Source organism: Neltuma alba, unplaced genomic scaffold (assembly GCF_004799145.2).
Source record: "Neltuma alba isolate B1F8T4 unplaced genomic scaffold, ASM479914v2 tig00010370_pilon, whole genome shotgun sequence".
NCBI classification, from domain to species: Eukaryota; Viridiplantae; Streptophyta; class Magnoliopsida; order Fabales; family Fabaceae; genus Neltuma; species Neltuma alba.
Window position 1 is genome coordinate 295,601 of NW_021635275.1, and position 25,077 is coordinate 320,677.

Consider the following 25,077-nt stretch of genomic DNA (forward strand, 5'->3'; position numbering starts at 1 on the left):
CACACCAAAAAATAGGAGTACTGTAATTGATCGTCTTAAGTTATTTTCTTGACAGCATATCCTGTATTTTGAGATATATTGGGGTGGGGGGGGGGGATGAAGTGGGTAAACAAGCTTCAAAGTGGAGTCATTCCCCACCGTAAAAGATTCAATTTAAGAATTATGTAGCCTCAACAAGAACCTGAACTCTCCCCTCATTAACAGGAGGACCGGAAAGCTTTAATTTGATAGCCTCAAAATCTGCATTTACCATCTCTTCCCTAGTCAACCACAGAGGTAAGCAGTGATCAATCAAGTCCTTTCTGCAATTCAAGGATGAACCACACTTCAGAATCCGGTTGTTCCCAAACCTTGTGATTCTCGTTAAATTCGAATCAGAAGGATCCTCAGCATAAATCTCTAGAATTTCCCGGATGGAGTGACACCATATAGGTCGTGCAACCTTGAGGAAATCATGCAGCACCAAGACCGGAAGGTTAACACTTCCCAGTTCAGATTCGTTGCGATTTCCTTTTCCATGGTAGTCTGAGCCTCCAACCTTAAGAAGGCCATATGTATCTGCAAGGTCACTGTATGCTGCAAGCCAAAAGTTAAACATAACAATGAATGCTTGGGTACAAGAAAATCTTGGCGGGAAGGTTTTACTTCGATAGGTGGTCTGGCATAGATCACATAAGAATGAGAAGTCAGTACAGATTTAACAGTATATGAATTTCACATGTTGACCAACTAGACTTGACACTCCAGATGTTAGCAATGCAAGATGCAAAAGAAATTTCAAGAGCGCATGGCCATTAATTTATCCGCCAGATTACCGTTAAAAACAAGAGTGAATTGAGATAAACCTTTCAATCCAGTGCTTCGAATTTGAATATTGTTACTTCGGTTCTTGAAAGTGATTTCTATCTCCTTTTATAAATTAACTGACGTGGAACTAGTGACAAAAGTTGACAAAATGGCAGCGTCACCATTAAATAGACGAAATGCCTTTCGCTTGCTAAATTACATTCATATTCATATGCAAAATGCCGAAGTAAACTTCACATAATGACATTTCCTGTAAACTTTTTCCCCCCCAAGTTTTATGTGTCACCGACTTAACATTTAAGGGTGCGGTTGGTGGCTATTATAGTAAAACGTGTATATACTAGTTAATTTCATGTTAGTCAATTCAAAGAAAGATTTCAAGGAAGAAAACTGCTTCAGAAGATTGAAGTGAAAGAGTTCAAATTTGGACTATCAACTTGAGTGAATTTTAGGATTTACTCAAGATTAAGCAGCAACAATTTACCTGCTAGTTTTCCATCACTTCTGTACACCTCCACTCCATGAAGGCCAGCTTCTTTTAACTTCCTGACAATGGGAGCAGGATTTTTAATGCCCATGGATGAGCCAGTACAGCCACACCACCTGTATTACAAATCATTTTTATTGCTTCCTCTGCCAGTGGTTCACTTCCTCTGAAACACAAATGTCATGTCAATTATTTTCTCTAAGTATTACTATAGCATTATGACTTATAAGAGCAAGTTCTGCAGTATTACGTAGAGTAAGCAGGTCCACCATCAAAAAGATACCGGGAGAAGGCTTGTCTGAGATTCTCCACACAACCTGCTTCGACCATAGCACGGGCCACATGAAGCCTCCCAGGAGCAACACCCTTGCCTGCAATCCTGCAAACATGCTCCCACTTAAGAGGCAACTTGAGCTTATTCAGTTTCTGGACCATGTTCTCTGCACGAACAAAACGACCATCCCTTATATTTGATAAGAACTCATCCAGCTCGTCGAACCTTGTTGGCCCACAGCTGCTGTAATATGCCAATATGTGAACTGGTTCCTCTGCTTCAGGTTCTCCACTGCCAGTTGATGATCATACATCATAAGCATGGCAGATTAAATGATATTATGAATCAAAAGAGTATGATGGAGGCTTTATAACTTTTATGAATTAGTTAATACAAAATTATACTTTTCACAATCTCCCCAGTCCCCTCCAATTATAGTGAAGAAATAAGAGTAACTTAAAGGGTACCTAGGACAGATAAGAGTCACAACAGCAGTAGCATTTCATAGGCATCAGAATCCAGAATATTACCTAGGAGAGACAATTGTACTAATTTCCACACCTGGAATTATCTTAATGCCATATTTATGAGCTGCTTCTAGAGCCTCAGGAATGCCAGACATTGTGTCATGATCTGTCAGAGCAAGAACTTTTACCTGTTATGAGCAAATAGTATCAACTAAACATAGCCCAATGCTAAAAAATTAAATCCTAACCATTTTCTATAACTGTAGGTAGCAAAGCTTCTGAATTAACTTGAAATAAAAGTAATCAATTAGCAGCATTTTCTTTTCAGAAGTTTGCCACTATTGACATCACACTCTACTAATCCTAATGTCAATCATACAGAGGGAAAGAAAGAGAGTTGGCACCCAAGACCAAATAAAGAAACTTATGACAGATACAAAGGTTCTTATGCTATAGGATTTAGGCTTAGAAATCCACATCATAAGACTATGATAGGTTAATGTTTAGGATTATAATAAGTAAATAGGCTTTCAAGCATCACTCAAAAGATGAATACCACTGTCATGGACTCTTTCAAGCATATCTTACAAGCAGACATGATTCCAAGGTTTTAATGAGACGTTATTTGCATAGCCTCAATCCTTCATCCTCTTGTGCAAACTACTGGAAAAATGAAGCTACTATGATTCCGTTTCTTTTAGATATGCGTATCCACCATGGAATCGAAGATATCCAAATCCTTTTCAAAAGGCATTCAACAAGTTTCCATATTTTAGTTTGAGCCATAATTTCTTTAAAAGGCATAAGCATCACAATACGAAGCAAGGCTTGAATGATAAAAATCCCATTTTAATGCTTGAAGGATGATCCTTCTATTTACTGGTCCCCTCTTAGATTCTTAAATCAATTTAGTACTGAAAAAGTTACCTGGTTTCACTTAGATTTTATCCTGAAAGGATCGTATATCGTTACCTAAATTAGAACAAAAGTATACTTGAACAGCACAGATGAAGCTTAAGTCATGCTCGGACAACAAAATCGGGTTTGAGTAAAAGAACACATGTAACATACCCCATTCCTATGAGCTCTCTCAACCAACTTGGAAGGGGACAGGAACCCATCACTGAATTTCGAATGTGAATGCAATTCAAAAACAACCTTCTCCCCACCTCTTCCCAGACTCTTCTGCACTCCAAAATCATCGACGACAAAGGAAGCAGCAGAAGAAGAAGAGGGCTGACTCAAGAAAACCCATTCCTTTACAGACTTGAAAGCCAGGCTCTGCTCATTAGTCATCTTTTTCTTATTTCCGCCTCGCTGCTGCTTCTTCTTCTTCATTTTAGTCTTGTCTTTACTTCTATAAATCAGTGCTTCAAAAATTGGAGCTCATACCACCGCGCACGTAATCTCTGTCAAACGCATGTCATAGAGACAGTATCAATCTCCTTTTAACAGGGACGAAGAGAGATCAAAAATTAGGGTTTTTTTTTTTTTTTGGACTCAAAAAATTAGGGTTAATTTGGGGGAAGTTGGGCGGGGAAGGGATTAAACCGAAAACATAACAAATTTGCAATAAGATGTTTTAAAAATATGCTCCTCAGTCCTAAATATAAATTTTTTTATATTATAATTTTACAAAATATAAGGAGAAGAATATAGATATATATTTCATATCCTAAAATGTAGTTATAGCTAGGTTAGAAATCTGGTCAAAAAAATAACTAGTTTAGAAATATTAAAAATTAATCAAATTAATTATTAATTATTTATACAAAAAGGTGTATTAATTTTTTAAATTACTTTTTAATAATCTGCAATTCTGCATTCAAAAAGTTAATAGGGTTAAGTCTAACCTTTTAAAATATTTTTTTATAAGTATCTAACACCCTAAAATATTTGTGATGCGATTATTATTCTGAAATATTTTTTCATACACATCCAATATAGTAAAATATTTTATAGTATAATATTACTTTTAAAGTATTAATTTTCTTAGAAGCAATTGTCTTTGAAAATATTATTTCACAAATAATTTTAACTCTGTTATTAATTTTTCAAGACGTTTCTTAAATGAATATATATTAAACACTATAAAGTATTTTTTTTAATATTTTTTAAAGTGTTAAACGTATCTAAAAAAATATTTCAGCAAAAGTACTAACTACAAAATATTTTGAGATATTAAATGTATATAAAAAATATTTTAAAATACTAAATGCATACAAAATATTTATTCTAGTCTTATTTATAACTTATAAACTTCAAATGCGAAGAAAAAAATGATTTACTTTATAAGCTTCAATATAGTGTTTATCTTAATATTTAATGTACTTTTTCTAATTTTATTCTTAATTATTTATCCTCTTTAATTATAATCTCTCTTATCATATTTTTTTCTTTCATCTTTTTTTTCATATTTATTTGAAGTTTATACGAAGCTTATACAAACCAGCGTGCAGTCCCAAGTTAAAAATTTGGGTGATAGCATGTTGAAACGACTGTCGTCTCGTTTTCTGTTCATGCTCTGGAGTGAACGTCAGCCGTTGATTATCGTGCAATCTCATCCGTTGACTTACCGGACCACCCATATCCCGTTTGTACATCTCCTGATCTTCTTCCCTTCGTTGGCGGGAAAATTTCATTTCTTCAGCCTCTGCTCTTCCACGAATGAATAACTAACTCTCGTGCTGGTTGCAACACCTGCTTGTGCACGCCAACTTCTAAGGAGTGAATCTCTCTCATCTGATTTCTTATTATTATTGCCTTTTTTTTCTTTATTTTTGGTGAGCTTTAAACCCTTCATTGTTGTGAAAAAGACATCATCCTCACGTATTCTAAACACTTACGATTAGGCTCAAGCCGGAATCTCAATTCAATCTTCATATATTGATGTGATGATTCGCTATCTTGAGCACCCTCAGCATCCCAGAAAGAGCTTTTCTTTCCTCAGCAATCTCGTCGTCGAAAATCTCAGCCGTCCTTTCTTCTCTCACCGCTCTGCCAACCTATTTGCGGAGATCCAATCCTTGAACACCTGAAGGCGCCGTGCGCGTAGATACTCTGCTTGTTAAAAGTTCGATGAGAAGCAAGCCGTAGCTCCAAACTTCAGATTACTTCTTGGGTGTTTTCATGTGTTCGTATTCGGTGATTTGAATATGACCATGCGTTGAGTTGCTGTGGGTGGGTTTATGAGGGGGGCGACACCGTCGTCGGAGACGAGGGGTTCGTCGTCTTTGTTAAAGAGGACGTTTGAGGACTTCAAATTTCAATGAGGGACGGTGTTGGGGTGCCAGTTGGCGTTCTGGTGCAGGTAGTCCAATGCTGGAGCTACCCCCTCTGGCCCTCTTGTAACTGATAGTCTTGTACGCCGTGTGAACGGAATCCGGTTTCTAGTTATACCTCCTGAAATTTGTGTCCATTTTGTGAAAACATACATGATGCGCCTAGGTATTCTGATTGCTTATTGCTTAATTCTTGAGACAAAAGTTATGGCAACTTGCAAATGCAACGCGATTGTTCCAACATCATCTTGATTGCACAAGTATACCACACTCCTTCGTTTCTCCTTAAAAGTTCAAGATCATTTATTATTTTCAATGTCGTTAACTTCTTAACTTCACTCATTGAATGAGCTTGGAGCTAAATTCCAGAACCTTGAATTTCGGTTTGAAAACACCAAAACAAAAATAACTCATGTGACTCAGATGTTTTCAGGCATTGGAACAATTTAAATCCTGAAATACAAGAAAAATTTTCAGTAGTATATAGAATTTTCTATCTAACTGCTTTAGAATTGATGAATGTGATAGATTCTTCTGATGCAGGCTATGGCACAAGTTGGATGCTTCGTGATGTGGCAACCTCAAGTGGGAGGTTCTCATGAGAATTTCTTCTTTGCTGGAATAGACATGTACAGTTTCAAGTCAAATATATCCAAAATTTATTGTGCTTTTTGTCGTCGTCATCATTATTACTATAGTTGTCTTATGTTCAACATCTTTACGTAATCCATGGTCTGGCTTTGCTGAGGATGACGAGGATTTACGAGCATTTTGCTGTATTTTCCAGTTTTAAGGATGCCTTAACATCCAACAAGATATAGCTTCACTTTCTGGTAGTTTTCTTTTCTTTATCAAACTTAAGTCGATGAAGGGATTTGATTAGCATCTGATATGATATTTAGAAATCAGATGACATTTTTAAAAGATCAAGTAGTTTTGTTCCGTAGAATACCAATAGATCCAACTAATTAAAGATACATGTAGTTCTGGTTGAAGAATTTGCTTAGTATGCTCTCATAACCGTCAAGACCAACTAGGTTTATTTAAGTTTGGCAAATTTAGTCTGCTTTAGAATTCTTCTGTATGCTGTCAATCCTCTTGCTTCTGACAAAGGGTCATTAGCACATTAGATGACACTGATTTCATATAAACCTAACTATGCGTTTCCCATATCTCCTCACAATCAGAACCATGCATCATTACACAATTCACGCTCATGCATGCAACTCCAAGATCAGAAGACAATTTGAATTTCCTAGGGGGAACCACTCAGTACCCCTACAAGACGAGATTCATATGCAAAATGTCTAGCTTCAGTTTCAATTATCTACACATTAATGTTTTGTTTACAAGCCAAGAGCACCAAGGGGTGTTTTCCCTTGTCCAGCTTCAAAGTAGAAAATGAGCATAGCCAACATAGCAATCCTAGCATGCTTGATCTCAGCAAGTTTGAGCCTTTCCAGCTTTTCTCTGTCAGGAATGTAAACCCCGTCCTTGATTTTGCCTGCAAACCCCAATGGGTCGAAGAATTTGCCTCCAGGGTATCCCTGGTCGCCGGTGGCGTTGGCAAAGTTCTCGGCTGTTCTTGACCACGGCGTGGCCCACTCCACTGATTGTGAATCAGGATTGAAGAAGTCCACCCACCTCTTGCTCTCTACCCACCCCATAAGCAGCAACTGTGTGCCCAGAAGTGAGCCAAAGGAGAAAGGAGCAATGGCAGAAGGGTCAGCACCGGCCTCGAACCAGGGAACTCCGCTCCATGCCTGGCCAACAAAGATTCCGACGACCGCCGCCATCGCCCACCGGCCATGGATGAGCTCTGCTTCTCTGTACCACTTCAGAAATGCTGGATCCTTGCCAAGGCCAAGAGGGTCAAAGCCATAGTCTCCTGGGAGCCTGCAATTGCAAATTTTGAACAGAGATTGATCAATGAACATGGTAGCAGAAAAACTGAGGTGTAATAAAATTCTCACAAGGGGATATCAGATATCAGATCACATCATACACAGTTAGTCTGAAGGGGATCTACGTCTGATATAGTGATATGTTAAAGTATCTTCTCATGACTGATTTGTTTAAGCTATCTTCTGTGACGTAAGTTTGAGAATTTTCCAGGAAAATGAGTAAAAACAAGATGGGAGGGACTTACGAGCCATCTAGCCATTCGGGGTCGATGAAGTTGCCACCACCTTTAACAGCGGGGATCCAAGATTTCTTGGGTTGAATAGCAGCAGCAGCTACATAGAACTTCTTAGGGCTAACGGCATTGTTAGCAGCACCGTTAGATTTAGCAGAGAAAAGAGATTGGCTTCTCTTTCCTCCACACAAGAAGGAAGATCCCAACCCATTCAACACAGCACCAGATGTTGCAGCAGCTGCCATTTCTTCTCCCTCCGACTCTCGCTTCCTCTGAAACCCTTCTCGAGAATATGAGAGAAAATAACAGAGACAGATGGCTTGAAGTATGTTCTTTGGGGATAGTGAGAGTTTTATGTATGGGAGCGTGCGATTGAGAAAATCTACAGCGGTTTCCTTAAAGGGCCAAATCGGACAAGAAAATCTGCAGAAGAAATCTGAGAAGCTATCGTGGATAGATTTTGGACCAATGAGGACTAGTTAGTTCCATCCTCATCTCATGTGGCTTCCATCCACGTGGATTACACTTAACCACTACTGTTTTATTATGATCTTCTTATGCTCCCATCTTTCCCATGATAAAAGGATAATATTGTGAAAGAGAAATTTATGTTTAAGATGTTTTTACATTGAAGGATCGTTAATTTTAGAAATTATTCTGAGTGATTTGAAGACTAAAATCTAATAGCAAGTTGGAAAAGTTTTTATTAAATTGAATAGCTGATTTTTCATATTTCTAAAATTATCTGATATAAATAATGGTCATTTTTCCGCTTATTTTGAAGAACAAACAAAATTATGGGGTATTTTTCCGCTCACAAGTAAATTTTGAGTAAAAATAATTTTATATTTCAAAATTAAAAATAATAAGAGACCAACTTTTTATTACATGTCATTTTTGGAATAAAATTTGACTATAGATCGGTACTTTTATAGAGTATGCAGCGGGGCACTATTCGAAATTTATAAATAATGAATTTTTTATAATTTATTATTTTTGTCAGATATATATATACAGACTACTAATAAGATCAGATCTCCTGTGTTAGGGTATCTGTATTCTTCTGTCAAAAATATCTATAAGATTATTATTTATCTCATGCATTGTTAACTAAATTTGGTTAAAATTATGTAAACAACCTCATAAAATTTCATCGTATGGTCAAAATCAAATTTTTGTTGAAAAATCATACTTTTAACGAGTGCGAAATATTCATATAATAAGATTTGTCACAAATATACCAATTACAAATTTCACAATGTTTGAATATATTTTCATACATCAAATTACACTGGCAATCCTGACCACATGTATATGCGAGATAAATTAGTCCTAATCACCTGCGGCCTTTGGTTTGTTTGGTACGAGGAAAATGGAATAAAAGAAAGCGAAGGAACAGGAAAATTTGAATGATTTTGTTTTGAAAACTTGATGAAGTAGGATTAAAAGTTTGGGAAAATAGTAAAAAAAAAAAAAAAAGAGTGCTGAAATAGAAAAATTATACATAGAACTCATTTACAAAAATTGTTATCAACACCTATACTAGTATTGTCAAAACCCAAATTAATATTGTCATAAATCCTTATTTACAATTTTTCTATTTCAGAGGTTTTTTTTGTGATTTTTTCTAAAATTTTTTAATTAATTTGTTTTACTCTTTTATCCTGCATTTTTTTAATCAAATTTTTATAACCACACTTCCTCAATCTCTTCAATTAATATTGTTAAATTTTTCTCTCCCCTCCTGCTCCTCTAATTTCCTCATACTAAACATAGAGTTGGCGACATTGAGGGTGAAACAATGTCAATCACCCTGGAATCAAGATCAATCTTCATAATAATCATACATTTACCTGTCAACACAAGAGCTAATTATATTATTAATTCCGCGATATAACTTAAAATTCCCTATTTCTGCCTTTAATTCCCAATTCTCATGTCCAAATTCTCAATTCCTTATTCAAATCTCAAATCCAATCACTCCTTTAATTCAAATAACACATTTGAATCTCTAGTTGACCAATAAATTCTCAAATTATAGCAAGTCTTTAGATTTTGAAATCAAAGTTCCAATCAACATATTGATTTATAAATTTTAAATTTAATTAATTGATTAAACTTTAACTTTCTCAGCATCATCAAAATGTCTTGTGCAATAATAGAAGAAGATTTTGCATAGAAAGAATGCATATTAATAAACTTTTTCTTTGTGTAAATGACAAAAAGAGGTTCCTATGGGTCAAATTTTAAATTATGATATTTGTTCTTCTTGTAACATTCCATTTTTTAATCCGATTATAAGATTTAAGTTATATAAGTATGAGATTAATTAATAAAATTTAAAATTTAATCTTATTGAACAAATTGTAAATCATAACTTTTGTGATTTATATATAAATTATGAAAAGAATAAATAAATAAAAATTTTAAAATATATAATTTATTATATATATAAATATATATATATATAATAAAAAGGTAAGTGAGTGGCACGTGGGCCGCCCACCACTAGTTGGAAAGGAGGGGTTTAATCCCCTGGGCCGTGGCCTTCAAGCTAAAAAAAACAAAAATTTTAAGGCATCAAGTGTGGGCACGTAACCCACACTTGACATTTTGTTAAAAAGCACACACTCAATTCATTGTCCCTACTTCCGTCCAGCAGCCTTCGTGCTGTTTCGTCTTCGCTGTTCCTTTGGTTCGCTGCGACAGTGAGTGAGCGTGAGAGGTAGTTTGAGTGTGTAAGAAAGGAAAGACTCTACTTGAGTACATATAAGATATTTAGGTAAGCTATTTTCATCCTATTATTTTTATTTAACTTTTTCTTTTTCATTTCTGTAAGTTTATGGCTGAAAATAAAGCCTATTAGGGCTTGTTAGATTTCTAATTTTTAAGGTTTCTAACTTATTTTGATGATATTAATGGAGCTTATGGGGTTAGAATAGAAGCATTATGACTTAGATTTTTAGTTGGATGATTGATTTGAGACAATATAAGTTAGGGTTTGGTTGGGAAATTATTATTTGTGTTAATGATGATATTAATTTCGAAATTTATCTCTTAGTTGAGTTCATTTGAGGTTATATTGAGGATCCAATGCTTAAACTTGGAGGACTGTTGTTGAAATAGTAATATTGATGATTCTTGGAGAGACTTTAACTAGTGGAAGTTGGGTGTTTGGAGTAAATTGAGAAAAATATTATAAGTTATTGATTCTAATAAATGGGAAATGATTAATGGGAGAAGGGAATAGGATTTTAATAATGATTGAAGGCATAATTGACATATGGTTATTTTTCTAAGAGTTAAAGTAAGCACTTTTTGGAGGTTTTTAGATGATTTGAAGGGATTATTCTTATTAATAATGTTAATGAGAGAAATAGAGTTGGGAAGTACTAGAAATTGTCACTTGGAAGAATAGATGAATTATTATTTTTCCTAAAGATACATTTTTTTTAGGTAAGCCCATTATGGGGATTTAGTTAATAAACTATTTTAATGCTATATTAATTAGTCTTTTTATATTAATATATGTTTATCAATTTATTATTGTAGAGTGAGCTTGGTTTAGGCTCTTAGGTCTTGAATCCTCCTACTTTTAGTTCTTGTGTCAAGAATTTGAGGTAACCACTTTCTAATTTACCTTGTATGCTTGTTGATGTGATTATAAGCATGTGTTGATATTATAAATGTTATCAATATGTGTTATGGTGATTTTTGTATGAAAAGTAATTTATATATCTATATCAAGATTTATGTTTCGCTAAATTTATTAGTTAAGTGGGCATGAATTATTTCATCTTATGAATATCTTGTTGATGTTGAACAAATTTGATTATTGAATTTGAGAATACATTATGGATATGAAATTGTATGGAATTGGATGGTTGGATTGTGTTGTGTTGGTTGTGCTGAAATGTAGTTGTGGGAGGTCTGATTATTTATATCACGTGGTATAGCCGCCACTTGGCGCTCAGTGGTTGGCATTAACATTCTTAGGGCCCTCGGTATCACCCTTCCTTTGGTCGGGTCAAGGGTCAGCCCAAGGGACATGACACCTTTCCATATTCTAAGGAAAGGGAACCCATGGTCTGATATGAGCTATGTAACTTTTGGCCGGGTTACACCTCATTATTGGAGAGCTTGGTGCAGTCTTGTAAAAGAGACGAATCCTGTTATGTGTGAATAGCCCATGGGTTCTGTCAGAGGTTACAAGGAGGTTACAAGGATGGTTGATGAAGTTCTGTGCATTCAAGTTACTTTTTGAATTATTATATATTATTTTCTGTAAAGATATTTTAACTTATATGTTATTTGAAAATGTACTTTGCCTGCTTAACTATCTTGTAATTACTCCCTGGATACTTGTTGAATTGGAATTGTGGTTATTGGGTCAATTTGACTCACCCCGTGATTATTTAACATTTTTCAGGTGAGGGTTCAAGTGTTGGTCCCAAGGGGAAGGTGTCCGAGGCTTAAGTTTTCCTTTCCACTCTGTATAGCCTCTATTTTGATATACATGATTTGACTGATGTATATTGCCAAACTTTAGGGCCTTTTTGTTATACTTAACATAATCATAGCCTTTCCGCTGCATTCTAGACTTGTACTATTGGGCGGAGCCCTTTTTGGATATAGGTGATTGTTATTTTGATTGCAATTGATAATGGGCAGTAGTGGCAGTTATTTTGGTGGACTTAAAATGCCCTAGCCCATTTACAATTGGTCTTAATTGTATTTAAGATTCCAGAGTATTACTGATGGATTTGATATATGCATGAAAAATCAAATGTTGATCCTTTCTGATTTGATTACCTATCTTTACTATTCTAGAACAGTAGCTACTACTCTATTAAAGATTTGAATTGTTATTGACTATGGTAGATTTTTATTTGATTAGGTTTGTCCTTCCTACCATGGTTAACCTTTTAAAGCAATTATCGTTTTAAAAATGTTTATTTACCCTGATTTATGGGGGTTGTTACACTTCTAATGGTGGTATAGTTAGGAACTTCCTTCTATTTTCTATGTCCAGTTATTCTAGTGTAGTATTTTAAACTCTGTTGTTTATTATTTATATATATTGTCTTTTTATTAAAAAAAAAGTTTAAGTTAACCTCAAAAAATCATAACCTAATCATTAAATCCAAGCTTAATTGGTGAAATCATCATGATCTAATTTAAACCCCAATTTAACACCAAGCCCTAACTTTTAAACACTCAACTCATACTCACAAAAAAAGAAATCAGGCTCATTATTTAGTCCTAATAACTCATATAAATCCAAAACAAACTGCAGAAACTTTCTAAATTTTTCAAATCATACATAAGTCCTAATCTTGAAATCTCCCAGACTCAAAGATAAGGATAAAAGGGCTAGAGGCAAATTAGATTTATGTTCTATTGAGTTTGGCTATTTGAAATTTCATTTGAAGTCCTTAAATGTTGCAGCCTAATGTAAGATGCTATACTTCCGAAACTCCTCTTTCTCTCAATTTTTTCTGTTTCGCAAACTAGAATCCTTTAATTATATTAGGCTAAAGTATACTTTGGGTTCTTTAACTTTACATAAAGTTTTATTTTAGTCCCCTAACTTTAAAAAGTAAACTTTTAGTCTTCTAACTCTAGAATCCTTAACAAAAAACAATAATATTGAGCTCTTGAATGTTGATAAAACATTACATATTAAGTTTAATTTTCAAAACAACCATGATTGTTACAAAAAAATTATTATTTAAGACTAACAATTTTAGGATTAAATGGCTAAAAATATACTTTTAAAATTAAAGGCCTAAACAGAAACCTTATATAAAGTTAAATGACCAAATATATACATTAGCTATTATATTATTTCCGCTCCTAAATATAAAAAAGTCTTATATTTAAATTGATGGTAGTATTTTTATCGAGGGGGACAAAAAAGGATAGGAGGTAGTATGATGTCTAATGCCACTCATATCCTTTGCATTCATATCTGGCATCGAACATGAGGTTCTCTAAAGTCTAACCTCTCTTACTCAAATCTGATTGGGGATAAGAAGGTCTTTTCATCATGCACAAATGATATCTAGGTTTCTTGAGACCTATTAATCAAACTAAAGTGAAATTTGAAGAATTTATTAGTGACTAATTTGCTTACGTGAGACCTGTTTGTACTTTTCTCCAAAAACATAAAAAACACATAACCATAACGGTCCAAGCCCTGTGTCATATGCTATGATTTAAATATGGGCTGCCCACAAGGCCTAGCTTACACATGTGAGTATTAGAGCTTCGCTTAGCAAGGGACCACTCCTTCAATATATACCTGATTAATTAATTTTTGTTTTTCTAAAAGCATCGAATATGTGCTTTGTTTTTTTTTGGTAAAAACATCGAGTATGTGTTATTATTAATTAATATTGATTTAAATATTATTGGACCTTAAATGAAGGCATTTTTAAGCATGTTTTTTCATCTAAAAATATTCTAATTCGAGGCCTTAATAAGTCGCTTGTACTCAATCTGACTATGATATTTTATTAATGTTGTTTTTAACATATGTTTTGCTTTATTAAAAATTTAAATTTTTTCAGGTTTTTTTTTAAATTAATCCTATTATTTATTTATTTATTTATTTATTTATTTTTAATTAGTGTGAGAGACTGTTCGTCTCTAGCAATGGAGAACCAATGACGTGAGAGGAATGGGATCCTTCTGGAATTTCCACTGAAACAGAAATTCACATAAAAAGGGGCAAAGAGAAGAAATGCCTTTCCCGAGAATCTGATTCTACTCCCCACCCACTAAGGAAACTTTATTTTCCTGGGCCCATGTAATATATTAAAAAAATAGCTTTTTTGTGATGATTAATTTTGTTTTGACCGCATTTGTGATGATTAATTCAATATTATTATTATTATTATTGTAGCTGCCAAATGCCGGGAAAATTTCACAGACAAAGTCCCAAAGTTGATCCATATGGTATGCATTTTCTGGAACCTTTTCCTTCTGTTCCTATTTCAACCGTCAGATTCATCGTACGATGTACAATAAAAGGTCATTACTTTACATTTAATACTCATTGATTTATTATGAATCGTGTCGGGGGGGAGAACCTAAGGCCAATGCAATGTTTGGATGTAAAAAAAAAAAATTTTAAAAAAAAGGGGGAGAGAGGGGGAAAAAAAAGAAGAAGAAGCAAAAGAATGATTAGCCTTGCAATAATTGAGAGTTGGATATCGTTTAAAAAAAAAGAAGAAGAAGCAAATGTTAACTAATAATAGCTCTAGTTATTAATATAAAAATTAGTTTGATTTTTATTTTAATTTTAAATATAAGATTTTAATCTTTTTTATTTTCTAGATTTATTTATTTTTTAAAAATAATTCTTGTAATAATAATAATTCTAGTCAATATACTTGATTACTAAAGATATTTTAGAAAAGATAATATCTATTTATTATAAATAATTAACTTAACTAGTTTTTTTTAATCTATTCAAATTAATCAACTAACTTTTATATTAAAAAACAAAAATAATATAATAAATTAATGTTTGAATTATCACTGAAGGGAACGTTCATACTTACTTTTTTTTTTGTGACACGTTCATATTTACTTTACTTAGTACCCCATCATGACCGAAACAAAATTCCTCCTAATGAGAAGAATTTGTGAATTATTTTTGCAGTAACAACTATAACTTTTGAAGAAAGGAATACTTTGGAGAGAAAGCATCTGGCTAAAGTGGCTATTTTCTTTTGCTATCTAGACAGAAAAAGAATATTTTTCTTCTTGTTTTCTCTTCTAATTTTAGCTTCTCTTTTTTATGACCATTTTAACTTCTTTTCTTTAGTACTGTTAATTTTTATTGAAACTGAAGTCCAACTTAATTTAAATTTAGATTAGTTTATAGTTCTAATTTTGATTGATTTTTTGTAGAAAACCCAATCAACTTTTTCTACTGCAATTTGATAGAAAGAATTACAATAAAATTAAATTTTTGGAATAAAAAATATTTACATCAAAAGTACTAAATTTGAAAACACTTCAATTTCAAAGCATTTAAAATTTAAATATGACACAATAATTTCCTTTGTTGTTTTTTTCAAAATTAAAAAAATGTTAATATGAATATTTGAACTTATTGTGGATGGTAATTTTTTGTTCTAAATATTGCCCTCTCACTGAAAGTGGTCCTCACACTACTGCAGAAGTTGTTTTCATATTTTGTGCCATAATAGCCACCATTTCTTCTAGAAATGTCTCAAAGGCACTTGGACCACATGGTTGAATCTTATTTTTATTTAATTCTCTATGCACAAATAAAAATAAAAATATTATCCATCAAAAAAGAAAAAATAAATATATTACTGTAATTTTTTTTCCTGGTGAGAAGTATGAATCTGTAATGTATTTTTCCATAGGCCTATAAATATCAAGCTCAAATGCTACATTTTCGGGTCTGAATATTACCTCTCGGTTTAATGTGCAAGTTACTTAACTAATTTGAGATGATTAATAAAATTAAATAAGTTACTTAATTCTAATAAATATAACATGACCTTCCTAAAATATCATTATATAACATTAAATTATATATTGATTTATAATTTAGATAAATTATTTTTAAAAAAATTAATAAATACAAAAAATAAAATAAATTAAAATTTCATATTAAGAATCAAAACAAACTCCATCACTAGCAAACAAATCTCAGTCATCCATATTGTAATAAAAAAATTATTTAATAGTCAATATCTATTAAAACTAGCCTTTGTTAGTGATGCATTTCTTATATTGCATCCTAAAATAAAATCATTTTACTAGCGAAAATAAAATTATATTTTTTATTTTGAAATTAATTATGCCCATAAGAAATTGGAATTTGTATGCGTATGTTTGTATGCATTGGCGTTAGTTTGGTTGAAATGTAGCATGCCGATTAGTTAAGAAGGTATTATCACATCAACTACTTGAAAATGTACGCTTTCGTGGAAATTTATTGGAGATGGAAAATGGTTGTCACAATTATTTTACCATAATATCCAAATATATATTAATAGTATGAATATGTCAGAATAAAAAACAATAAATCGCAGGGAGAATTACAATCAGCTGCTAAGAAAAGAATTTAATTACCTTACAGTCCATTCACAAGAATAAATAATAAGTTTTAGAGTAAATAATGACAAATAGGTTGAGATTGGTTACTTATCATTAAGACGTTTTGGTAATTAAATTTTTTTGGGATCTCTTGATAATTCTCTCCAAATTTTATCACAAAGTTATAATATTTATAAATTATGAATAATACAATTTTGGGTAAATTAGAATGACAATGGAACAGTTTTAAAACAATAGTGTGCGCGTGTATAAATATGGATTTATTAAAAATTACACGGAAATTAAATTTAATTAAAATCAGATCATGCTTTCAAATTTCAATAGCAAGTGAAATTCATTAATTAGGTTAGGTTGTTTATTTTGTTAGAAAATATCAAAAGAAGGGACAATTTAAAAAATAATACTTTAAATGGATAAGAAGGACACAAAGGAAGTAGAGCTTCACTCAAAACTGCTGACCAAAAAAAAAAAGAAGCTTTACTGAAGAATGATTACTAAAAAATTTTCCATTACAAAATTTATTGTCCAGTAGTAAAGATTCAGGTCTTTTGAGTGGATATGTAACAGAGTTGCAATCAGTTGCAGCCAAGTTATTAAACAAATTTTGGGTACTTTAGGCAATAAATCTTGAAATTGGAGATTTTTTTAGTAATTTTCCCCAAAGATTAATCGTTAATTATAAAACTGATAAAATGTAAATAGAAGTAAAAATTGACTAAAAGCGAAAAACAGGTAACACAGCTTTCTTTGTGACAAGACACGTCGTTCTATGAGGCCATAAGCCTTCTTTTGACATTATCAAACGTTATTCTTGCTTCTTGATAGAATCGTACAACTACCTCAATTAAATCTTCTTGATTAATCTGTTTATTTCATTGGACTTAATATAGTCTATGAGTTCACATCAATTTTATCATAAAGATAAAGAAAAGCAATGCTATTAATTTTGATTGATTTATTGTTACCATGGCACGTTATTGTTTTACTGTTCTACAAGATGACATGGCATGATCACTCTTAGCCGATCAATTCATCCTAACCATGTATAGGAAAAATGGGAGGAAAAAAAAAAGTTGACTGAAAGATTAACTGATCTTTTTAGCAAAAAACCATCTGAAATTCGAAATACTTCCTCCAGTCATATTTATAAGTTTTAAATTTAGAAAGAGATGTGATCCATTTTATAAAATTCAATATGAGTTTATCTTAACATCTAATATATTTTGCCCAATTTTGTCTCTTAATTATTTACTTTTTCTTATTTGTTATACTCTCTTTTATCACATATTCTCATACATTCTTTTTTCGTCCATTTTCTTATTTATTATAAAAGCATTTTTGAAAATAAAAGTATATTTTTAACATATTTATTACTTTTAATTAATTGCTATTATATGTGAATTACTTATTTAATGCTTATAATAATGATTGGGAGAGTCCTTTTTTATTTTTGGCTTTTGGCTTTTGGCTTCTTTTCTTTTTTTTTCTCAAATTTGAACCTTATGAATAAAAGTTTATGTGAGTTGGGTTCTGTGTGTTCACCTAGGTCTGGGTATGGCTTCAAGTTCAGATAGTGCTTATAAAGATATTTATAGATCAGCCAGTAACAAAGTCTTCATATTAGTAGCAAAATTCAAACTTACAACCTTGTGAGTTATGAAACGAAGTTTTTATTGCATCATCAAAATAAGTTTCTCTTAAATTAAAAAGTTTATTCAAATATAAATCACAATATATTATTTGATTTTTATCTCAATTTCAATTTGCAAAGGTGAATGGGAATAAAATTTATTTTTACCAAATTTAATTCAAACCAGCCTGCATTAGTTGATGATATTTTGCAAATGTCTTTGTTAATCAGTTTAAGCCTTCTCTGCAACAAGAGTTTTCGCGTTTATAAATATTTACACAATTGATGCCAAACAAGCACTTAAATTGAAACATTATCAAGGTACTGCTAGTAGTTCCTCTAACGGTTATTCTATTTTGTCTAATTATCATCGGTAATATTTTTTTATTATAAAAATTTTGGGCTGATTTATATTTCATATTTCATATTTCATATTGATATTGATATTCTTGACCTTAACAAAACTTAGTAGGTTAAGCAAATGCAAATAAAATCTAAATTATCCGCCTTATGTATAATTTACAAATAATCACTAACTTTTCAATGCATGATAAAGTTGTCTGGCTCAAATAACACTTAACATATTTTGTTAGCAAAATGTTGGTCTAATTAGTAAGAAGATATTTATTTGGCTCTAATTATAAGTCACTTCTAACATGTTTTATATAGATTAAGAAAAACAAATTTCATTAACTTTTATTTAAAATTCAATAACTTTTCAATTTTATTCCTATTTGATATATATTATACCTCATGTAAACAAAATCAACACAATGATAAATGAAGAGTAAAATTGTGTATTCACACAAAAAATTTCTCTTAATACCCTCTAAATAAGACCAAAAAAATATCTTTTTTCTATTTTATAAATAGGACCAGAAGAGTATATTATAACCTACGAGGTCTATAAGTATCTTTATAAGTGTTTTTTTGAACTTAGAATATATGACCCTAATTAGTTTCCGACCTAACACTTCTAAACGTTTTCTTTTGTTAAAGAAACATAAAGAAACCAATTTCTTGTTTGTAATATGAATTCCGGCGTTTGTGAACTAATGATTTTTTTTTTTTTGGCCTGAAGTTCGTGAACTAATGATTGAAGGTCTGTACTCTTTATACCCTCAATTTTTTCTTTTTTGCGTTCACAAGGGTAAAAATATTATTTCACATTTTTCCAAAATGTACCTTTATTTCATAATTGTCCTTTTTAGTCTTTATAACAAACAAATGTTTTTATAATAGTATTCCATTAAATTCTTTTTTGAAGCAACGGCTCCTCATTTTCTTTCTTTTTTTTCCCGCAATCTTCCTTGGCTTAATCCTTAAAAGTATTTTTTACAAATTAAAATAAATTTATTTATATATATTTATTTTGTATACTGTAAAATTACTTTTAAATCATAATTACAATTACACACCTCATCATAAACAGTGTGTGGACTGTTTGGCTTTTTTTCCTTGACCAAGAGGCTGTTTGGCTATTGAGAGTAGAGCCGGGAAAACAGGTCGAGCCCGTCGGGCCGGCCCTTTTAGGCCCTGAAATTATGAGGGCCGGGTTTAATATTTTTCTCTTAAAATGAGAAATAAGCCCTGGAGAGCTGGCCCTGGAGGGCCGAGGGCTTAAAAGGGCCGGCCCTGGAGGGCCGCGGGCCGGCCCTTTTAAGCCATTTTATAATTTTTTTTATTTTTTAAATTTTTTATATAATATTAATGTTATTAATTTTTTACATTGTTAATAATATTTCAAATATTTAGTTATTATTATCATTTTAAAATTAAATTTAATTTTAGACAATAATTTATCCAATTAAATTTTTAAAAAATGGGTTAATTTGGACTTTAATAATGATTTGATTTATATTATATGCGTTAATATTTTTAAACTATATATATATATATTTGATAATAGAATATTTTTATACTTATATAACTTGTGATTCTATAATTTGAATTAGAAATTCATGAGTTTCAACAACAATGTTTCTCACATTAAAGTAAAATAATAGTTAGATTGCAAAATTTAAAAATAAAATTCTTATAAAGAAGAAAAACTTGATATTTTTGTTATGAAAGAAAAGCATACTTATGAAGAAAAATAATTAATTATAGTGATGATGAAGTTTCAAAAGATTAATGATAGTGTTTATTTATTGCACAATTATATTATAGATAAAACTTTTAGATGTTGTTATCTTGTTAATGAATGTTTTAGATGTTATTAGATGTTGATGAATATTTATATATGATAATATTTTATATTTGTGACTTAATTTTATTCATATTTATGTCTTTTATTAATAATTTCATTGATTTATTTTTATATTTTTATAAAAAATATGATAAATATAAAAAATAGTATTTTTTCTTAAACGGGCCAAAAGCCCGCGGGCCGGCCCTGACCCTGTAGTTTAAGGGCCGGGCCTAGCAAATTGGGGTATTTTTAAAATTTCAGCTCTGGAGGGCCGGCCCTTTTAAGCCCGCTAGCCCTGAAGGGCCGGCCCTGATTCCCGACTCTAATTGAGAGCGCATTTATGATGCAGTTTTGAGAAACGATCTTAGAGAAAAGAAGGGTATACGTGTCACGATTTGGGGTGGTGAATTTTTTAAACAGCGAGAATCATTGGACTGAATGGTTCACAATTACTTGAAACTTAAAAAAGAGGGACATTAATTGATGGGAAAATCCCAAAAAAGTGACTACTGAATTTCAAAATTCCAAATCAGGAATTACCACAAAAATGTGTTGTCATTTGCTCTTTGAATATAGTCATTTTCTTTATGAATGTAGTAATTAATACTGATTTAAAATTTTAAAATTCAACTATCACTTTTTTAGGATTTTCCCTTAATTGATCACGGTAAAAAGGGCTTTAACCTACCATTTTTAAAGTAAAAGAAGAAAATGATATTAAAAGATGAGGCATCAAAGATCTTAAAGTATTTTCTTAATACTACTCAGTATATTAAATTAATTTATAATTTATTAAGCATCCTAAAATATATTTTTTAATACTACCTAATATTTTAAATTATATATAATTTTATTCTTAAAATATTCTTCTTAGAAGCAATAAACGTCATAAATTTAGGATATTAAGTATAACTACAAAAATATTTTAGAATGATCTTGATGAATCACAAATTAAGGGGTGTTTAGATGAAAACCAAATCATGGTTTTAAAAGTATTTTTATGATTTATGAAATAGATATGTAGAGGAGTTTGTCTCGTTTTATAAAAAAAATGCTTTTAGGAAGTGCTTTTGGTAATAGCCAAACACTTTTTTAGTTTAGGGCTGTAAAATTACTTGAGAACAAATACTAGATGTAGCCTAATTCTTAAAAAAATTACAAAGTAGCATAAGATATAGAATAATTACATAACTCTTTTTGTTTGCCAGCTAATAATTACATAACTCTAAAAATAAAAAAAAAGAATGAATTATTCTAATGGGGAAAATTATGACAATAAAAAGAGATTAATTATATCGTGCCAAATAATATTTGCAAGCCCTCTCCATTATAAAAATGGTTTCACCAAATGAGGAAAAATATTACGAATAAAATTAATAAACATAAGATCCCTTTCGTAGCACAATTTACACTACGAAAAGAGTCTTATATTTAGGATACTACGAAAAGGGTCTTATATTTAGGACTGGAAGAGTAAAATTTATTCAATTTCATTTTTGAAAAAGACTACTATAAAGAAAGAAATGTAAACATTGTTTCTAGATAAAGAAAAAGAGATAGTAAGTATTTTGGAAGGGGAAAATATCTTTCATTTTTAGACCCTTCTCCTCTCACTTCCATTTCTTATTTCTTTGATTCAATATTAGTTTGATTTGATTTTATTTAAAAATTTAAACTTCATGATATATTATGATAATGCAATAATTATAGAATATTAAAGTAATAAAGTAGTATTTTAGTAAAGGAAAAAAAGGCCTCAAAAATACCATATATAAAAAAATAATGAAGTTTTTAATAATATATATGTGTGTATATATGCTGGGAGAAAATACATGTATATACATAACTTTTTAAAAAATAAAATAGTCCCATTTATTTGGTTTAAATTGATTTTCTCGAAGAAATAAAAACATTGACATGGTAGCCACCAAATGTTGATCAAATTGGTAAGAAATATTTTTGTTATAAACTATAAATAAAATTTTATAATTAAAACCAGAAATAACATGCGAATTTGACATATATCCTACAAAATTATGATGGGTTTAAATATCCCTCAATTCTGTTTTTTTGACGTGAGCATCCTGTTCACAAACTTTTGTCTATAAAAAATTGACACGATCATTTTTCAGAATAATGTCTTTCAGCGAGGGTGATATTGGGTGACACGTAGACAAACGCATTTCATCTCACCGGCTGTACTGTGCCCGCATGGCAAAGCAACGTCTCGCACAACCCCCGCCCCTCTCTCTTCCACCCCAAAAATACCATCTTTTCCAAATTCCAATTATTCGTCTTCAACCCGTTTCTTCCCCAATCCTTCCCACTTCGCCTTATTTAAGTCCTCCACTTTCCCAGTCCCACATTCCCATTTTTCACACACACCCACTCTTCTCTTTCTGTTCTCTGTTCTCTCTCTCACTCTCTCAATGGCAGCGAAGACCTCCCTCGCTCTCTGCCTTCTGGCCGCCTGGGCCGTCGCTCTGGCTCATGGTGGGTCGTCTTCTGCACATCACGCGCCGTCGCCTTCACCGGACTGTTTGAGCCTGGTATCGAACATGGCGGATTGCTTGTCCTACGTCTCCAACGGAAGCACGACCATGAAGCCACAGGGTTCATGCTGCTCTGGCTTCAAGACTGTGCTTAAGACCAGTCCTGACTGTATCTGTCAAGCCTTCAAGAGCAGTTCTCAATTTGGTGTCTCTTTGAATATCACAAAGGCCATGACTCTTCCTGCCGCTTGCAAAGTCTCAGCCCCTTCTTTTTCTAACTGTGGATGTGAGTTTTTCTTCATCTTCTTTATAATTTTTTCCTGTGGGTTTTCTCTGATTTCTCTTTTTGTGAAGATTCTTGTTTCTGAGGTTACAGTTCTCTGTTTCGGTATTTTCTCAGAATATTTGGTGTTCTGTTTTGTTCTGTTGCGGAAAGCTTTAATTTTTATTCATGTCTGAGACACCCTGAGTCTCTGAGTACTCTTGGAGTTTTGAACACTGAATGTATTAATCTTGATTTTTGCCCTCCCTCCTTTTATTAATACATCAATCTAGATTTCTACCTAACACCTTCCCTTTTTGATTAGAGCTTTTTTTTTTTTTTTTTTTATGGGGGGAATGGTATTTCTGCATGGGATGAAGAATTGATCTCAAACTTTTCACAGCATGGTTGTTTTTTATGGGTGTATGTTCTTGAAAACAATTGTTTACAATGAATTTTGAGATTATCCGGGGAATATTGGGACGTTCTGGTGGTGAAAACTTTTTCCTCTTGCATATCTAAAATGTATGGATGAAATATTTAATGGGAACATGTGTCAAAACTTACATTTCTGCAATAACTAATTTTTTGTGGGTCTGCTTTGATGTTTTATCCCTTTCTAGATTCTTCTCAGATATTAACTAACTGTGGCTTTGTTGTTTTGCAGTGTCTGTAGCTCCTGCTGGTGCTCCTGGTAGGTTCTCCCGGTCATAAATTGAATTATTTTCATACTCTTTATTACACTTTGGTTTGGTTCTAACATTAAACTGAAGTCATATGCCAAGTTGGAATGGCTTCAGAAGCCTCGTGATTTTGTAGGGTTAACATTCTTTCACTGATTATCTACTTGATATTACTTTCACAGAGAGTAACTCGGCCAAAGTGTCACCATATCATAGCTTGTCCTTGTGCTTTACAGATTTCTTTCATGTCTTCTTCTGCTTAATGTAATTGAGCCTACCTATAGCAAATGATGAGATATAAGGCCAATTATTTTGTTGTTAACTTGTTACGAAAACATGACCAAAATCTAGTCAAAGATGGGCCCAGCTTGATTCTGTATTATCTTGGTATCTTCTTGACCTGACATTTCTCCATCCCTTGGAATTTAACTTTCTCTTTTGATTTATGATAAAGTAATCAATTTTTCATTCTACGGTATGCTCTAGCAGATAACTTTTGAAATGCAGATTTGATTAACAATTCAAGATACAATTTGATTAATGTTCCTTAGTTGCAGCAATAATGTCAACTTTTGCATGCTAATCAATGTGCTTGCCCTCTCTGAAGTATTTACCCACAATTATGTGTGGTTTGTGATAGATTAGTTAGTTAGAATTTAGAGATGAATTGAGCAGTGAGAAAGTATAACTTCTTGAGAAGCAGAGTTCTTTGTAGAATTACACCATTACTACATGAAAAAACTGGGTAATGTGCTTGATTACTGATTCTTCCTTTCTTCTTCCTTAGGAATGTCTCCATCATCATCTGCTGCAGCCCCTGGAATGTCCGGGCCCTCCGGGAGTGAGCTATCTCCAACAGGAGCAGTACCGGCACCATCTCCCGGAAACTCAGCACCAGCCATGGCTCAAATATCAGCAGGATCATTGCTTGTCTGCATATTTGCAGCCATATTCTCAGGGTTTTGAGAGCTTCTTGTTCCATTTTGCACTATACTAAGAGAACATATATGACATGCTACTGAGGCTAAGGGGCTACTATATTGATGATGTTATCTGATCTGAGTTTTACCTTTACCTGATTAGCTTTTTGTTCATTCCATGTGTACGTGTGTGTGTGACTTTTACCAGCAGAATATTATTGTTCATTGTGCAGTGAGTGACTCAGACTTTTGGAGTTATGTAATAGATCCCTTTTTGTGAATTATGAATTTATTATGGTGATTATTACATGTTATGTGTTTGTGAATGATTTGGTGGGTAG

At 32.2% G+C, this 25,077-nt stretch overlaps 4 protein-coding genes and 1 long non-coding RNA gene across 6 annotated transcripts in view; 3 read left to right on the forward strand and 2 right to left on the reverse strand.

Moving 5' to 3' along the window:
* Positions 1-9,271, reverse strand: LOC114756043 (3',5'-nucleoside bisphosphate phosphatase-like). The gene is given in 7 exon segments (XM_028944959.1): positions 1-576; positions 1,292-1,378; positions 1,381-1,460; positions 1,545-1,859; positions 2,099-2,223; positions 3,107-3,384; positions 9,266-9,271. Coding segments are annotated over 6 exon segments (1,290 nt in total). The 5' UTR covers positions 3,374-3,384; positions 9,266-9,271; the 3' UTR covers positions 1-160.
* LOC114756044 (chlorophyll a-b binding protein CP24 10A, chloroplastic) lies at positions 6,534-24,524 on the reverse strand. Of its 2 annotated transcripts, none has more exons than XM_028944961.1 (3): positions 24,506-24,524; positions 7,466-7,723; positions 6,534-7,212 (listed from the first exon to the last, which is right to left on the reverse strand). In XM_028944961.1, the coding sequence occupies exons 2-3, from the start codon at positions 7,696-7,698 to the stop codon at positions 6,663-6,665; spliced, it is 783 nt and encodes a 260-aa protein (XP_028800794.1). In that variant the 5' UTR covers positions 7,699-7,723; positions 24,506-24,524; the 3' UTR covers positions 6,534-6,662. The 2 variants fall into 2 exon arrangements, with proteins under 2 accessions (XP_028800794.1, XP_028800793.1); XM_028944960.1 differs by lacking the exon at positions 24,506-24,524 and adding an exon at positions 23,164-23,178 and having other exon boundaries at positions 7,466-7,731.
* LOC114756046 (non-specific lipid-transfer protein-like protein At5g64080) lies at positions 10,174-25,050 on the forward strand. The gene is made up of 4 exons (XM_028944962.1): positions 10,174-10,178; positions 22,816-23,157; positions 23,801-23,827; positions 24,604-25,050. The coding sequence occupies exons 2-4, from the start codon at positions 22,938-22,940 to the stop codon at positions 24,780-24,782; spliced, it is 426 nt and encodes a 141-aa protein (XP_028800795.1). The 5' UTR covers positions 10,174-10,178; positions 22,816-22,937; the 3' UTR covers positions 24,783-25,050.
* LOC114756049 (uncharacterized) lies at positions 11,005-12,046 on the forward strand. Its single transcript, XR_003741396.1, has 2 exons — positions 11,005-11,073; positions 11,883-12,046. It is a non-coding gene; the product is annotated as an uncharacterized LOC114756049 (long non-coding RNA).
* LOC114756047 (chaperone protein dnaJ 20, chloroplastic-like) overlaps positions 21,897-25,077 on the forward strand; it is a 15,655-nt gene continuing 12,474 nt past the window's right edge. Inside the window, exon 1 of the mRNA XM_028944963.1 lies at positions 21,897-21,904. The gene's annotated coding sequence lies outside the window, so the exon portion shown is untranslated. The remainder of the gene's footprint in view (positions 21,905-25,077) is intronic.